This window comes from Octodon degus, unplaced genomic scaffold (assembly GCF_000260255.1).
Source record: "Octodon degus isolate 3935 unplaced genomic scaffold, OctDeg1.0 scaffold00048, whole genome shotgun sequence".
NCBI classification, from domain to species: domain Eukaryota; kingdom Metazoa; phylum Chordata; class Mammalia; order Rodentia; family Octodontidae; genus Octodon; species Octodon degus.
The window spans coordinates 1,255,761-1,269,700 of record NW_004524624.1 but is presented as its reverse complement, the minus strand read 5'-3'; the positions used below and the strand labels follow the sequence as shown (position 1 = coordinate 1,269,700).

Here is a 13,940-nt window from a genome sequence, read left to right as displayed (position 1 = left end):
TCTTTAATATCATTCAAATTTTTCTATTTTTTTTTCCATAGGCACATATTATACATACTTGATTAGATTTATTCAAAGTATGCTAGTTTTACTATTTTATAACAGAATTTGAATCTTTTAAAGTATATTTTATGTTCGTTATAGTTTAAAAAGACAATTAATTTGCAGAAGTTGGCCACTGTTATTCATATGGGCAATTTCTAGTTGCCTATAGAGTCAATCACATGTTCTATGTAGACATAATATTACCTGGATATACTGCCAAAGTAAGCACTGTACCACTAAGATATATTCCAACTATAAAACCAGAGCTTTTCCTCTCCTGTGCTCTATTTTTCGAAAGAAATTTTTTAATGGCTAGGAGATCATACAATATCAAACTAAAAGAGTGATGGTGAATATTCTTGTCATGTTCCTAACTTTATAAAGGTCCCTAGTGTTTCCTCATTATATATGTTTGCTGTAGAATTTTTGTTATAAATGAAGCCTATCAGGTTAAGAAAATTCCCTTTTATTTTTATTCAGAGTTGTTGTTTTTTTTTTTTTTTTCAATCAAACTCAGGACGTCACGCTTGCCAGAAAGGCGTTGCACCACTGAACTAAATCTCTGGCCCCCAGAGTTCTTTAATCATAAGGTTACACTGAATTTTATCAAATAGTTTTATATATTTAATGAGATAATGATGTATAGTTGCTTTTAATGTTTTAATGTAGTGAATAACAAGTTTCATAGTACTAAACCATATTTACATTAATACCAGAAACTATAAAATACTATACAAACGTTCATTATAAATATTGTCTTCAAACTTGGAAAGATGTAAAAGCTAGGATGAGAAAACATAATTTGGTACAGACCAAGGAACCAATGAAGGTTTTTGGGAGGAAACTAACAAGACTAGAATTTAGAAAAAGCCTAGAGGACAGAAGTTATTAGCTATATTTCACAAATATGGAAAAGGTGTAGACCAAATAGAGCCTTTTATTTTTATTCAGAGTTTTTTTGTCTGTTTGTTTGTTTGTTTGTTTGTTTGTTTTTAGGAATCAAACTCAGGACCTCATGCTTGCCAGAAAGGCATTGTACCACTGAATTAAATCCCTGGCCCTCAAGAGTTCTTTACTCATAAGGCTACACTGAATTTTATATATTTAATGAGATAGTGATGTGTAATGGGATTTAATGAGATAGTGATAGTGATGGAAATGCCGATGACAATCCTGTGCGGCTGATAGATAGAAAAGCTCACTCTTCCTGTGGTGCCTCTCTTGGCACTCTACTCTGCCATGGTGGCCCAATCATATGATATGTCCATTTTAATACAATGTTGTTACCAAAAGTTCTCAAATATCTATTGCCTATCTTCACAGGATTAAAATCCAAAATGTAATCCAAACCAGAACTTCTCTGAAAAAGCAAGTGACTTGCTGATAACCACAGGGCTAGCCAGGAAAATTACATCGGTTTTTATAGTCCATCCACAGCATTTTCTACCTTGAGACAGAGGGAAGGCTTCACATCAGAAGGAAGCTAAGGCTACTTTTTTCCCTTGCTCTTAATTCCATGAAGACACAGGAAGTCTGAAGTGGATTCTAGGCCCTTGGTTTCTGGAAGGTCCAAGAAGGTATGACTCAATAACTTTTCAGAGAGCAGGACACTAAAGAGAGAGACTGAGGGCTCTAAGAAGTTAACAATCTCATATCAAATAAGAAAAAGCAGGGTGTGCTGTGAGCCCAAACCACCTCAAACTATTCCCACCACTCCCTACTCCTTTCAACAGTGGAGTAGGCACATGTACACAAGTGCACATACATATATAGCCTTAAATCACATGCCTTGGCAGAGTTGCTATGCCCTGCTATTTCCTGCCCTAAACTTTCTCCTTCCCCTCATAACAGATCCTAACTACTTAGTCCCAAATGATTATCTATTCTTCCCATCAAGGTTCAGTCCCAGCACTCTTTGAGCTTGTCCCCAACTAATTCTGATAGCGCCCCCTCTGCCTACCTGTGTAACACAGTCTACACTGAACTATATTCCCACTATCTTGTCCAAGCCCAAGGCTCTTTGGGATGACTCAGCTATAAGATATTTTTGGTGAAAAATACTTATCAGTAAATATGCTTACTCCAAGCACAAAATTAATTTCCCCAGAAGTAAAATCTGGCTTTACCCTCATTAAAATCACACTAGGCTTCAACAATCTCCATCTAGCCAAACTGAGGCAATTTGGCCTTTAGGGTTTTAGAATCTAGCAAGAGAAGGGCTGGCCTGATAGTTCAGCAGACTAAAGCACCTGCTTAGGCAGAGCACAGTGGCTGGGCTTTCATCCCCAGCACACCATGCCAGCCCCACCCATGGGGCACACTGAGAGGGAGATTGAAACTAGGCCCGGGGGCACATTTCTATAATCCAGTGCTTGGCAAACTGAAAACAAGAGAATCGCTACAAGTCTGATCTACGTAGTGAGACCCTGTAGACCCTGTGCTAAATATAGAAGAAAAAAAAAAAAAAAAGGAATCTGGCAAGAGGTATTTAGCCTTTCAAATCTCATCACAATTAATGTTAATTCATAAGTGCTTCTTCCATTAGACCCGAAGCTCTGGCTGCTGATCAAGAGAGATATCTGACTCCAGTGTCTGTAGAGTTCCAGCCACTTTCAAGTTGAACCTTAGGTAAGATTCTATAAAAATAAATAAATAAATAAATGATTCGAATGGGTCACCAATCACAGATGAAGTAAGAAAATATGGGTTGAGCAAAATCCCTGCTTTTTCTTGTAGGAATACACAGAAACAATCATCTAAGGCATTGTTTACACAAGCTACAGCAAACTCAGAATACATCCAAATACACAAATTTGTTAAATCACTAAGTACCAGGCTTAATAACACAATTTTATATACTACCTTTGTCCTAATTAACCCACTTGATCCAACACTGGTGCCATGGTCAAACCCATGTAGTGAATGATTCCTATATTGTAATCTAAAAGTACCTCACTGTACCTTTTTCTAAAGAACAGTTAAGTTTTGCCTCTTAAGAAATCCTCTAAATACTTCAATCCTAGGTAGTCTCCTCCTTCTCTAAATGCCTGTAGTACTTGTAGCCTATAATTCCACTGGCACATAGAATACTGCTGTGTATTTTTTTTCATGGTACAAATCTACCCCTACCTCACTCAGCATTTTCAACAGACATTGAGGGTAAAGACCACGAAGACCCTTTGTATGGCCTAGCCTGACCAACATAGGGCCATAACCACCATAGATCCTCATTTGATTGCTGTCACCAATATGTTCTGACCTAAAGATAATTCACTTCCCTCTACAACTGTGAGACGGTACAGCAGTGTGGGATAGATAGTCTGACCAAACCACTGCCAACAATTATAGACAATGAAAGCAGAGTTGGCCTTCAGAGTGAAACTATAAATAAATACACATAAAATTTTAATTATAAAAGTTATAAATAAAAATGTATAAGCTCCATTAGCATTCTCATACTACAGCACCGCCCTATCCTCTGAAATCCACATCTACATTTCTAATGCCTTACTTACCTCCCCTACTTAGATGACATTTGCACATCCCAAATCAGTGCTCCCCACTCTCCTTCAACCCAATTCTGCCTGTGAGCTCTATCTCAGAGGCATGACCTGCCACCCACTTCACATATCCAAGTCAGAAATGAAGGTTATTCTTGAATTCTTCTCTCTCATATACTCTTCATGAGTCCTCTCAATGATGTATTTTTTTTAACATCTCTGTTAAAAAATGGATGCATTTATGTTACTACCACCACAACCTCATTCCAGGCCAGCATGATCTCTTGCCTGAATTATTCCAATAACTTCTTCCTAGAGTGAGTGACCTTTCCTGAATACCAGTGAGGTCAAGCTTCTCACTGGTCTCTCACTGCATTCCCAGTGAATTTCAGAGATCTAGACTGGGCCTTCAAAAATCTCATCGTTGCCCTGAAGGCATCTTCTCAAAATATGCTGTGGGTTATGTCTGGGGTGTGCCCAAAAGACCTCCTGTGTTCAGAAACAGGACTTTTGGAAGGTGATTCATCATGGGAACACTATGCCCATCATGGATCAATCCCCAAAGAGGTTCACAGTTAATTGTGCCATTAGGACTGAGGCTCGGTTGGAGGAGAGTGACTGAGGGTGCGGCATGGGATGGTACACCCCCTCCCAGGCTCTTCCCATCCCTCTCCACCTGTGTTTCCTGGACACTGTGTCATGAGCAGGTTTCCTCCACAGCAGACAGCCCCACCATTCTGTCTCCCCTTTGGAGGAACCTGACTATGAACTGAATTCTCTAAAAGCTTTGAACATAAATAAACTTCTCCAAGGCTAGGGGTTCAATCCTTGGGCCTGCAGTGCCAGCTCCACTCACAGGGCACCCTGAGACAGCAATTGAGACTGGGCATGGTGATGCATGCCTGTAATCCCTGTTTTTGGGAGGCTATAAACAGGCAGATCACTGTGTCCAATCTAATAGTGAGACCCTGAACACCCTGTAGACCCTCCCCTAAAAAATACAAAAACAGAACGAAAATAAATAAATAAACTTCTTTAATTTGAGAGTATCAGATATTGTGTCTCACTGATGAGAAAGTGACCAAGACAGCACAGTACTAAAATACTTATAGTTGCCTAATGCACTAACTAGGCTCTTCTGCTTAGTGAAATTTGTCTACCTAGAAAAAAATTTTTTGTTGTTGTTTAGAACCCAGGGCCTTCACACTGCTACATCCTTAGCCATTTTTATTCTTAATGTTGAGGCAGGGTTGCACTAAGTCACTAAGTTGACCAAACTGCTCTGAACTTCCAATCCTCTTGCCTCAACCTCCCAGAGTGAAAGGATTACAAGCATGCACCACTCTACCTGGTATCTAGAAACACTCTTTTGCCTTTCACCCACTCTTTGCCTTCCAGTGCTTTAACCCATTTTCTGGAAGGCTTTCCTACCTTCCTTCAGTACTAGTGATGGATGAGCTTCCCCTTTTCTGTGCTCTCACAGTATTCTGTGCTTCCCTCTGAATTATACACAGCTCTTTCTCATTTGTGTCCCCAACTGCGAGTGGTTAATATTTAACAGTTGGTTGGCGGAAAGGATAGCTGACATGTAACCTCTGCCAATTTCCATGGTGTAATCACTCCTACCATGGCAAATTTCAAACTACTATACCAATATGATGTCACTAAGCATGGGATTTAGAAAGCCATATGCTGCTGCTATATAAATGTACAGTATTTCTTCTATAGGATCAATAAACATAATCTCAGGGCCGGCCAAATAGCTTAGCAGATTAAAACGCCTGCTTAGGCAGATGCAGGGGCCGGGGTTCAATGCCCAAGACTGCCGTGCTGGTCCTGCTCCTGGGGCACACCGAGAAGGCAATTGAGACTGGGTGTGGTGGCACACACCTATAATCCCAGTACTTGGGAGGCTGTAAACAGGCAGATCACTATAGTCTGATCTAGTAGTAAAACCCTGAATACCCTGTAGACCTTTCCCTAAAATACAAAACTAAAATAAAACAAATAAATAAACATAATCTCAAAGGCTGATAGACAATAATAAAAGAAACAGAAAGTGATGAGTCCTGAGTATTATATTTGTTTCTAATTTATAAGTTACATAATTTAATTTTTAATAACTGCTATATTTAAACAGAAAGCATTAAAGAATGATTTTTTTGGGGGGGAGGCTGGCTCTGGATGCCTTCAGGGCAGGCCTGGCAAGGCTTGAGGATATGGGGCTCAAACCACAGCATCCTGAGCCTGACTGCTTTGTTGAAGCAGTCACTTAAATGACTGAGCTAATGGGCAGGCCCCCCAGTGATTGCTGTATTTAATAACTGATGCCAAAATTCCTGAAAATTTACTAAGCAGCTTTTGCAAGTTTGACTCCATGACACTTTCAGCTCCAAAAGAACCATGATGGTGTATCCTTAGCCTCCAGCATAGGATAGGTGCTCACTATTGAATAAATTAGTGGATAGATAAATAAATGAGGTGTAACTACAGACTACTATATCTTTTCTTGCTTTCTCCTCATTAGAATGATGACTTTATCTCTTTCAGTCCCAAGACCACCCAACTCTAAGGCCTGTGCTCTTAGTAACAATGTCTAGTGACTTCAGATTATGTCTATAACCCATCAGGAGAAGAAGAACACAGCCCTTTAAGTCATAGGTTAGAATCATATTCCTAAAAATCCAATTATGACTGTTTTCCCCTAAACTAAAGGCAAAGATTCTTAAGTGCATTCTATAAAACATAAATGAAACTCTTAGGCAGACAGAAGACAAGAGAAGACAAAAAGAAATACAGCCCTTATTATGTGGCATATTGGAAGGCACGCTTATATTTGGTTTGAATAGAACTGAGATTTTTCATTCATAGCTTTGATCAAAGCCACAATGTATTTTCACAAGTTAAAAAGGAAATTCCAGGAAGTTTTTTTGTTGTTGTTGTTTTGGGGTTTTTTGGCAGAACCAGGGATTGAACTTAGGCCCTTGCGCTTGCCAGGGAAGTGCTTATTCCACTGAGCCATCTCCCCGGCCCTCCAGGAAATTATGTTGAGAATCTAAAAATCCTCATAAAAAGCTGATTTCTACCCTAAGAATCACTGAACTTACTTAAGGGGGGGGGCCCTAAGGACAAAACATGTTCAAGCTATTTTTTACATAATTTATTAATGGTCTATTCAATTTAACCTAGTTTTGGGGTTTTTCCAGAAATTAAAAAAATAGGTCAGTTCTACAAAGGCAAATTTCATCAAGACAAAGCACTTGCTTTAGAAACTTACACAAAATGTTGTCCCAATCTCTTAACAATCTAAAACTTAGCAAGGAAAACCCTAAAAAGCCATAGCTGGATTTGGAGAAATCAAGAAGTGTCTTTCACTGGCTTTGTTTTTGCATTTGAAAGCCTTAGTTTGCCAAAAAGTATTTCCAAACTGGAAAATTTTGGTTTCAATTATCATAGCTGAAATGCATCCACATGTGCTTCAAGAAACAGTGACGCCCAAAAATCTCTATGCATGATATTTAAGGACAGAGGGAGGCTTAGATGCATTCCCGACGAAAACAGAAAAGTTGCTAGCTCGCTCAATGCTTGCCCTTCCTCAGGTCTCGCCAGCCTGTTATAGCTAGCACTGCAGAACTCAGCATTTAGGAAGTATGGGCTTTCTAAATCTTGCCTCTTTGGAATGTATTACCTATCTGTGGTTCCTGAATCAAGAATAGATAAGTACTTTCTGTTCAGAAGCTCCCCGAGGCCCAGAGGCAGGTGCTCCTATGTAACAGCCAGCTAGGAAGAACTGTGCTCTGAGGACACATCACAGAAATTCAAGGTAAAGAGTTGAGTACAGGGTGCCCTTCTCAAGCAGCAGCATCCTTGTGCTTCTGACAAGGAAAATCACCATAATTTGAAAAATAAATAAATAAATAAACTTTCCTGTTCATGATGCCTCCTCCAGAAGTTATGATTCTTTGCAACTTTTGCAGATCTGCCAGCATGGGTCTAGAATTGTGCTAGTGATACAATACATGTAACAGAAAATTCGCAATTATGATCACTTTAAGTGTACAACATTAAGCACATTTGTATATTGTTGTACAATCATTACCTCTATCCATCTCCAGAACTTTTTCAGCTTTCCAAACTAACACTCCATATATATTAAACAATATCCATTCCTTCCTCCCTCTAACCTTGGGCAACCATCTTACTTTCTGTCTCTATGAATTTAACTAATTATATAAGTGGGAAATTTATTTTAACCCATCTACAAGGCTGATTTCCAGAGTTGAAATAAAATACCAACAACAAGGCCATTTGCAGTGTCTATCTGTTCTACTTACACAGACACAATTTATCACTGTACATAGTAGCTAAGAGGCAGAGACCACTTTACAAAGTTAGCTTCCTGAGACTGATTAATCCACCATGATTCTCTCAGGGAAGGGGCTGGGGAAGATTAGTACCCAAAGGTCCAGCATAGAGGTGGAGAGCTCAGGATCAAGCAAGGGTGAGTGAGGGTACATCCACAAGTTCTTAACATCAACTGTGGCCTGAACAAAGGTGTATGCAGCTTATGGTTCCAAGCCACTAAGACACCTAGATTAAAGCAGATCTTGGTGAAAAGAGGAAATGTCATGCTCTTTTAGGTATCTTGCTTTAAGGAAATACTTCAGATAAGCAAGATGATGGCCTGATAAGCTCTTCCTATTTTTCTCATGAGAGTGGTCATTTATAATCTCCTTTAGATAAGAAATTTAGAAAAACCCTAAAATATGCCTTGGTTAGTATCCCAGCGATACAACATGGTAACAGACATTCATCAATGACAACAGTATTATCATCAACTGAGTACTTATTGTGTATCAAAAAAATTTCCTAGGTGCTTTATACGTATTGTCTCATTTAACCTGCAAAATAATCCCATGAAGTATAGATATTGTTCTCATTCCTTTACACAAAAAAGGAAAATCAGTTCTATAAAAATGAGACATTCAAGGTCATAAAATTTGTAAAGTATATTCACTACTAGGTGTATGTTACTCCAAAGGCTATGTTTTTAATTAATAGTCCTTCACAGTAAGAAGGTATTTTCATACCCTCATGGCAAAGAAAAAATTATTCATTAGAAATTTCTTGGCTGAAAATTTTTAATGTTTAAAACAACCTCAGGTAAGCTTTGGCAAGTTAAATGTGGAACAAGCACCAGATTCAGGATCCCACCAGTCCCTGGAGGTTTGACATGTGATCCTAGAAAAGTGATTTGGATTAACCTGGCCCTCAACTTTGAGGAAACTTGTAAAACAAGTTACTTTCCTCTGTTCTTCTTTTACCTCAAAGTACTTCATGAGGTCAATCATCTATGCTGACATAAAGATCCCTTCCAAGCATGAACCCAGCCAAAGGTTTCAATCCCTTCTCTCATCAATTTTCTTTTTAGTTAATAGTTTCCCACGAAAGTTATCAGTTAACAGTCAAATAACTTCCCAACATGTGCTATTTTTACAGCCACATAGTATCAAAGAGAAATATTCAGAAAGAGGAATAAAGCACCATACTTGCCCTAGAAAGCCTATCTCCAAGACTGAACACTTGTAAGATGTATGAAACAAAAGCACAAAAAGATCTGGTAGATCTATATAGTACCAAACTCGAGGTACACATTAGAGATACTAAGAACATCAGTGAAGACTAGAAATGCTGAGGTTCCCAAAACAAAGTAGAATTTTAAAACATACATGTATAAGATATAGATAGATAGATAGATAGATAGATAGATAGATAGATAGATAGATAGACAGACAGACAGACAGATATCCTTTTGTAGAAAAGGAAGAGAAAGGGATCCACTCAAACACACTGTAGAAGCAAAGGATGTAAACTACATAGAGTAATGTACAGAATGGGTGGGATGAAGGAGGCCAATAAAACTATTGGTAGGCCTGTGACTAAGCAGTGGGAATGGAGATAGGAGCCAGATCTCAGAAGACTTGAATGCTTGGCATATAAGCTAGACTTGGAGTAGGATCAAAAAGGAGTGAGCCAGATGACCTGGTGAACATTTGAAGAACACAATTCGTATTTCTTGTCTCCTTCTGCTTCCAGCAGAGGAAAAGCAAAAAACATGTAACCAGGTGCTCAAAAATCACACACATCAGATATTTCAGCCAACAGCATCAACCAGAGTTCTTATAAAAAGCAGCAGATTTCCTTGAGCTGCTAGAAGTCTTTTAGCAACCTTTCAGCCCCAATATTCCATGGGTCAAACAAATAGTCTTGGTATATCTCCATCACATCATCCTTGGCTCCACGAGCTCCTAGACCAGTAAGAAAAGGGGAAGACACTGTCTACTGCTGTTGAAAGGCCTTTGGATGCTCTATGGCCCAAGAGGGCAAACAAAGTTCAGTGTGAAGCTCCAGTTGCAAAGAACAGCCAGAAAGGGGCTGCACAGGCAACACACTGTCTGCAGAGTCCCAGACTCCTCCTGTGGGCATGACATGGAGAAGTGCAGTCTCCAGGGCCTCTTTATTCTGCCCCATGAGATGCAGGAGTCAGAACCACCAGTGCAAAGCAAAGTGTTTCTTAAGGTAGGTGTTCTCTAGATAGTGCTGACTTAGTTCAGGTCATTCTCGTTTAAATAGCCAGTAAATGGCCCCTAGGTGCTACACTGCCCTGGGCTGACATTTCCCTGTAGTCTTCCCTGTTCAAAAAAATTCTAAGTATGGTCTCTCTAAGTACAAACTCAGAAAAGGAAGAAGTTGGTACTCGGGAGACTTCTGGTCCACAGATAGAGGTCTGATCTACCGCAGGACTGCACTGAGCGCCTTCACTGTGGAAAGGTCAGCATCTAAAATAATTTAAAAATTTGTATGCATGTGTCTGGCAGAAAATAAACCCAGGCTAGTCAGTTCCCACTAAACACAAGTACTTAAAAATCTCTCCTGCTGATTCCAATTTCTTAAGGAATCCCAGATGGAAGGAGGGTTCCTTTAAAGCGCAGATCTTGTAGTATCTATCACTCATAAACTTTTTGATAGAGATAAAATTTGGTTCAGTGGAAGTGGCATCTGACTTTGTTTCTCCCCCTCAACTCTGAACATGTGTATTTGGGGGTGTGAGCATATGTTCACACACACACACACACACACACACACACACACACACACTTTTTTTTTTTTAAGCCATTAACATGAAATGCTTCCTGAAGATTTGGGTACCTCGGTACAAAAAATGCAAGTGCTCTACGGTAGATAAGCACTGCTATGACATCAACACCCCCAACTAACTAACAACAACAAAAATACACCTGGGGAAAAGAAGCCAGGTAAGGGAAATGCCTCCTTAAAACAGCCTGAGGAAGGTAATCCTGAGTCGCCAGTGCCAAAACTATTCCCCAACACCAGCCAGGAAGTCCCTTCTTCCAGTGTGCTCCCCTGCCCAACAAACCCAAAGCTTCCTTTGTGGAAACCAGATCTCTGGAGCTTTGAGTCCTGGAAGGGGTGGGTGTGGAAAAGGACTTCCCTGCTCTGACTGCTGCCCTTTGGGATACATCAGTGGCCAGGCTTTCCAACACTCCCCAGTAAATGCAAATACAAAAGCTGGTAGCTGCACCACAAGCACACATTTCCACGGGCGCGCGTGCGCGCAGTCGCACACGGGCGCGCGCGCGTACACACACACACACATACACACACACACACACACACGACGTACACTTACACATACATACATACATACCTTTCACTCTCCATTGTGGGAGGCCCGGTAGGGGTGATAGCCGCTGGACTGTGTAGGCTCCCGGGAATCCTAGCTCTTATCTGGATTCTCCTAGCAGTCCAGCAGGAGAGCTGATCAGCAACTGTGATTCAGCATGGCTGCACTGAAGCCGCCTCCCTCTAGATCCTCCTTCCTCCGACTTACTCCCGGCAGCTTCTACCGCAGAAGCAGCAGCAGTAGAAAATGTCTTACCCAGAGCTCCCTGCAGCCCTTTCAGCTGCTAAAAGCAGCAATCCACTTGCTCCCCCTCCCCCGCAGGCTCCTGCTCCTCCGTCTCCTAGGAACAGCGGCAGCTTCAGTGCCCCAAGTGCGGTGCCACCTTTCCAGCTGCCTGTGCATCTGCCCAGACATTCCAAGCCAGGGAAACTTGCCCACCCCCGGGGCTTCAGCCTCCTCTGCCTAGACTGCAAAGAATCAGGCCAGTTCCTCACTAGCCTGAGAAATACTTGCCCCCTTCCCCGCCCCTCCCTACAGGCTGAGTCTATCATTCTAGTCAGATTGCTGGAATGAGGAGGCCCCTCTGTGGCCTGCAGTGGAGTTTATCCACCAGGGAAAATGCATTTGTGGGTCACAACTCATATTCCAATTTCTTCTCCCAAAATCTACTCTAGCTCTAAGAGTCTGAAAGATGGAAAAAAATTAGGGGGCAAGAGCCTAATAGAACAGAGAACAGCACAAAGAAATTTAAAAGAACATTAAAAAAAAGAAATTAGAAAAATAGGTGAAAATGATACAAACACTATTTTACTGTAAGAGGCCAACAACCATCTTAGCAAAGCCATCACAATGAATACTGCATATACATATTACCACACTAATAGACCACCAATCTCACAGCACAGCCTTAAAACATCTTCCTACATTGTTTTAAAGCTCATTTAAACTGGCTCCAACTAGTATGTCTCTCTGAATCTTCATCTCCTGCTAAATCTCTCATACCCTGCAATATCCAGACGCTGAGCTTCCATTTAGTCTCACTTAACTTGCTACCTGAAATGCCTTCTCCAATTTCAATCCTGGAATCTTTCTGGGAGGATAGTCAAGTCCCAGGTCTTCATAAAATTTCCCCTAACTATACCTCCAACTGGTTACCTCCAACAGTAACTACAAAATATATTGTTCTGTTCCTCTCACACCTAATATAATATATTGTCTTGGGCAATTCATTGGTTATGTCTTCCAAACTAAAATGTAACCTTGTGAAAGGCAAGGATCCAGTTTGTGTCTCTAGCCAGAGCCTACGAGGCCTAAAAGTAATGGCAATTAGCTACAAGAGGCTAGCCCAGAAGCTTGATATCTCAGGATAATTAGATATGAGCATCTCTATTCTAGGACACCTTGGTGCTATACAGTAGGTGGCTTTTTAGGCTCTGCCCTAGCAGATGGTGGCTGAGTGGCCTTTACTCAGTCAACTTTCTAGCATCCCTTTCAGCTCTAAAATCTGAGTATTCTGGGAGGCTTAGGCAATTGGATTATAAAATCTAACCCAGCCTGGGCAACCTAAGTGACTCAGTAAGACCCTGTCTCAAAAGTAAAAATAAATAAATTTTAAAAGGGTTCAGAAATTGGGATGCATAGGGCTGGGGAGATGGCTCAGTGGAATAAGCGCTTCCCTAACAAGAGCAAGGGTCTGAGTTTAATCCCTGGTTCTGAAAAAAGAAATACAGACAGACAGAAAGAAAGAGAAAAGAAAAAGAAATTGGGATGCAACTCAGCGCAAAGGTCCTTGTTTCAATCCCTAGTATCACAATTCAAAAAATATATACATTTGATTCTAAAAGTTTTAAATGTCCTATTTTTTTTCCTCAGCATAATTTATGTGAGTTTTAAAGAAGTATTTGCCTAATTCTAATGGTTTGTGAGGAGCTTGGGAGAGGATAACAAGATGTTTGTGAAAGTCAATGCTATCATTATTATAATTTTGAACTGTTAAATTTCTTCAGTGTTATAAAACCCTGAAACCACATAGTGGAGAAAAGAACACTGAGGTAACAAATGAAAAGTAAATGTACATAAATTTCACATAATCTCCTAAACTCAAATTAGCTAGGGTGTTAACTCAAAGATTACTTTCCCTAACACCTTCACACTTTCTCAAATGAGAAGAGAACTAATTTTTTTTTAATAGCCTACAGCCCTGCATCTTCACTTTTTCCTTCCACAACAATAGTCCTAATTTTCTCCCTTTGTTCCTTCCTCTGTTAATCAGTTGTGTGGCTCTATTCCAGATATTTCCTCTTGAGGTCACTCACAGGGACTACAAGAAGCAAAACGTCACAAATAAGGAAGCTGAATCCCAGAATCCGTGCCAGAGTGCAGCTCTCCACCAGGAAGCAGCTGGCTGATTTAGGGGATAAGAGCATGAGGTGACTTGTCTTTTGTATATACCTTCATTCACCTCTTCAGGAAAGGGGAAAATGTGCTGTCTAACTAAAACAAGAAAAAAGTTCAGGAGAGGGAATACTTAAGATGGAGCATATTTAAATTTCAAAATATGTTAGAGCCAACATTAAAAAAAAATCTACAGAATTTCCTTTGAAACCTATTTTTGTCGTACTAACTGACATCACTATAGTGTGTCAAAATTATATTGCTACTGCCTGCCACCTATGTGCCACTCACCACTG

At 40.3% G+C, this 13,940-nt stretch overlaps 1 protein-coding gene across 4 annotated transcripts in view; it reads right to left on the bottom strand.

The window, feature by feature from the left end:
• Positions 1–11,705, bottom strand: part of Klhl3 (kelch like family member 3) — a 113,212-nt gene extending 101,507 nt beyond the window's left edge. For 3 of the 4 annotated variants that reach the window (XR_002821349.1, XM_004632234.2, XM_023716532.1), the window contains exon 1: positions 11,275–11,588. Coding sequence is in view for 2 of the 4 variants with exons in the window: in XM_004632234.2 (XP_004632291.1) it covers positions 11,275–11,288 (14 nt within the window). In the remaining 2 variants the exon portion in view is untranslated. Of the gene's footprint in view, positions 1–11,274 lie in introns of all 4 variants that reach the window. The other variant, XM_023716533.1, reaches the window with a different exon arrangement.
• Positions 11,706–13,940: the final 2,235 nt, after the last annotated feature.